General features: G+C 36.7%; 1 protein-coding gene across 4 annotated transcripts; it reads left to right on the forward strand.

Annotated features, from left to right (window-relative positions):
- Positions 1-577: 577 nt before the first annotated feature.
- On the forward strand, positions 578-3,222 carry LOC150036126 (transcription factor bHLH25-like). 4 transcript variants are annotated; one of them, XM_090313911.1, is made up of 5 exons: positions 607-749; positions 978-1,060; positions 1,394-1,936; positions 2,083-2,436; positions 2,589-3,222. In XM_090313911.1, the coding sequence occupies exons 2-5, from the start codon at positions 1,025-1,027 to the stop codon at positions 2,658-2,660; spliced, it is 1,005 nt and encodes a 334-aa protein (XP_090170037.1). In that variant the 5' UTR covers positions 607-749; positions 978-1,024; the 3' UTR covers positions 2,661-3,222. The 4 variants fall into 4 exon arrangements, with proteins under 4 accessions (XP_090170039.1, XP_090170037.1, XP_090170036.1 ...); XM_090313910.1 differs by having other exon boundaries at positions 611-749; positions 973-1,060; XM_090313913.1 differs by lacking the exon at positions 978-1,060 and having other exon boundaries at positions 578-749.

Here is a 3,222-nt window from a genome sequence, read left to right on the forward strand (position 1 = left end):
GAAATGTTTGCAACCACTCAGAATAGCTTTTCAAGTGCATCTTAATTAATTTTTTATCAAAAGTGTTTTAATAAAAATAAATTTTTTGAAAAACACTTCTCGCTCAAGTCAATCCAAATGGACCCTAAATTATGTTAAAGATAGTTAAATTTAGATAAACTTTTTTCAATACAACAATTATCAAAATGAGTGATCAAATCTTCGACCTTTAAGATGAGGTCCTACCACGAAACGATAAACTTGTGATAACTACCTCCATAACCCAGGCTACATCAATAATCTTTGTTATTATTGTTAATCAAAGGTGTGAATCCTCCCTGCCCATAATTGCAAGAATACTATATTCTCAAAAGAATTGGGAACTGGAAATTTTCATTTATTTTATAATCAACCATCAACCCACTAACCAAAATTTCAAAAGCTAGTTGGTGAAGTTGCCCTTGGAAAGTCCACAAAACAACAAAAAGAGAAAAGAATTGCAAATCAAAACTATCATTTTGTCAGCTAAGAGTGACCCATTTATTATTCTCTCTCTTTCATTTCTTTGATCCCTACAAGACTTTTTTCCATTTGACAAATCAAATTTTCTTTTGATTCACATACATCCCCAACTCTAACCCGTGAGAAACAGAGAGCGACTGTTCAAAAATTTGGCCATTGATAGTTGAACCATAAAGGTTGAAAAAAACCTCTCCATGTCTATTCCCTTTCTGGGGTTCGACAAATTCAAGCTTTTCGCCATTATTGAGGTGAGAAGAAAAAACTTTCTTGCCCCCTTTTTTGCAATCTCTTCTTTGCCCATTTTCTGAAAATGGGTTCATGTTTGCTTTAATGGGTTTCTTTGTAATTGGGTTTAATGGGTGTTTAGAGATTCTCCATTGTTGTGGGACTGTTCTTTTGTTGTAGCTTTTGATGGGAAGTTGAGAAAATTAGGGTTGGTGAATTGACATAGTTTGTGCCTTTTTTTTGTAGTTCAGAGGACTGGTTTGACAAGTTTTATTTTGGAGGAGAAGAAACTTTTTGAATGGAGAAATCATCTATGGTGGTTTTTTCTGAGATGGTAAGAGGATTTGATGAACACAATGCTATTTTAGAATTTGTTTGTGTATTGTTGTGTTAAATCTGTTTTAAGAATATATCATAACCCATCGACTTAAGCTTTTGGATCAAATCATAGTATGTCTATCAGAGTCGGAGTTCCTGTGTTCGAATCCTGTTCTTTCTTTTCCTATTTATGTTAGTAATCGCTCATTGGGTCTTGTGCTAATTAGGGACGTGTGAAGCGTGTACATACCTTAAATCAACTCGAGTTTTCGGGTAGTGTTCGTTTTTGAAAATGTTCGGATTAGGTAAAGGAAATGAGGCATTGATGATGTCTATTTTTCATTTTTAGGGAATGGAGGATAATGGCTTTGTCAATCAGTGGCACAAGAGCTCAATGGATGAGCTTGGTATGCTCCCATTAGCAGCTTCTTTGGGGGAGAATTTGCAGCATTCTTATGCTCAAACAAACTTTGATCAAAAGGCTTCTTTAAACCATTCACACAATGCCATACTTGGGTATGTGAAACATTTCAAAAATGATGAATGGAGTTCATACCAAACAACTAATCATTTGCCAAATTCACAAGTAATTGATTATCCGACTGCATCTGTTTCGGCTTCCAACTACTCGAACCAAATGGACTTCACGAGGCCAAAAGAGGAGGTTGTGTGTCCTCAGAGTATTAGCAACCTCCCATCTGATATCTTGGTTTCTCAAGGCTCATTAGCCTACCAAAGCCATGTAACCAAGTCGAATCGTGGAACAAGGAGTCCCTCTACAAACAGTAGAATCCCCCAGGCTCAAGATCATATTCTTGCAGAGCGGCGACGGCGAGAGAAGCTCAGCCAGCGGTTTATCGCTTTATCTGCTATAGTTCCTGGCCTAAAGAAGGTAAAGGCTCTATTGAAAAGTACATCATAGATTTTTTTCCCTTACTGTTCCTCTAGTTCTAGAGTTCTTTGCATCCGAAAGTTGATCCGTTAGGTAAATAGAAATGGAAAGAAACTTTTTAACTCTGTTATTTCCCTTGCTGATAGATGGACAAGGCTTCAGTTCTTGGAGATGCCATTAAGTATCTGAAACAACTACAAGAGAAAGTGAAGATACTAGAGGAACAAACCCGCAGGAAAGACATCGAATCGGTGGTATTCGTCAGGAAATCCCAAGTTTTTGCTGATGGAAACAACACATCAAAAGAGGAGGACGAGCCACTTCCCGAAATCGAAGCAAGATTTTGTGACAAAAATGTCCTTATAAGAGTACACTGTGAAAAAAAGAAAGATGTCATAGAGAAAACAATTGCTGAAATTGAAAAGTTGCACCTTACAATAGTCAACAGCAGTGTTATGTCATTTGGGAGTCTCGCTCTCGACATAACTATTATCGCGCAGGTAATAACTATACGCCATCTACATAACCGACCGGATACTTAGATCTCTCGAAACCGAAATTCCGAGCTTAAGAACCAACTACAATCAGTTCCTTATAGATACATTACATTTTCCTGATGCTGTTTTCTTGAAACATATTCACCTTTTTGCAGATGGATAAGGAATTCTGTTTGACATTAAAGGAACTCGTGAAGAAGTTGCAGTCGACTCTGCGCTTGTTTTAACGAGAAGATAGAAGAGTGTTTTAAATAAGATCAGGAGCAGCCCTTGGCCTACAACAAAATAAGAACAATCATATAAAAGTATAAAACAAAACTAAACAAAACCTATCCCTTTTTAAAGCCATTATGTTTACAGGTCTGTGATGTTCAACCAAATTTGGACCAATAATCTTCAAGCAAACCACTTGTGAGATTCACATTTCAGGTGGGGTTTTCATTTTTTCCCTTTCCTTTTTGCATGTTAAATCATGTTGTATTTGTCACCTACCTGTTTCATTAGAAGTGACCTCACAGCTTGTTTGGAGGGTTGTTTTTTTCCATTGAAGTTGCTGCCCAAAAAGCATCAAATTCTGTGGTTTCTCCTTCAGGGGAAGTTGGTTTTTTTAAGTTTGTTGGTCAGAACAGGCCTTTGTTCTTCTTCTTTTTTGTTTTTCGACAGTTCATTTCTTCTGTTTGATGTTTTAGAGGCTATACATGAAAATGTATGAGCCTCTTTTTTCAGTTACTTTGGTTTGTAATGCCTTGTTTGGAAGTGATGAAATAGATGAAAACTTTGCTTCTTTCA

The sequence above is a fragment of the Benincasa hispida genome, chromosome 5, assembly GCF_027475165.1.
Source record: "Benincasa hispida cultivar pf3 chromosome 5, pf3_genome.v1.1, whole genome shotgun sequence".
In the NCBI taxonomy this organism is placed as follows: domain Eukaryota; kingdom Viridiplantae; phylum Streptophyta; class Magnoliopsida; order Cucurbitales; family Cucurbitaceae; genus Benincasa; species Benincasa hispida.

Excerpts from the sequence above, each read along its gene's own strand:
- LOC150036126 (XM_090313913.1), top strand. The coding sequence starts at position 696 with ATGTCTATTCCCTTTCTGGGGTTCGACAAATTCAAGCTTTTCGCCATT. Across the intron at positions 1,937-2,082 it reads TAGTTCCTGGCCTAAAGAAG|ATGGACAAGGCTTCAGTTCT; the intron begins GTAAAGGCTCTA and ends CCTTGCTGATAG. Across the intron at positions 2,437-2,588 it reads ACATAACTATTATCGCGCAG|ATGGATAAGGAATTCTGTTT; the intron begins GTAATAACTATA and ends ACCTTTTTGCAG.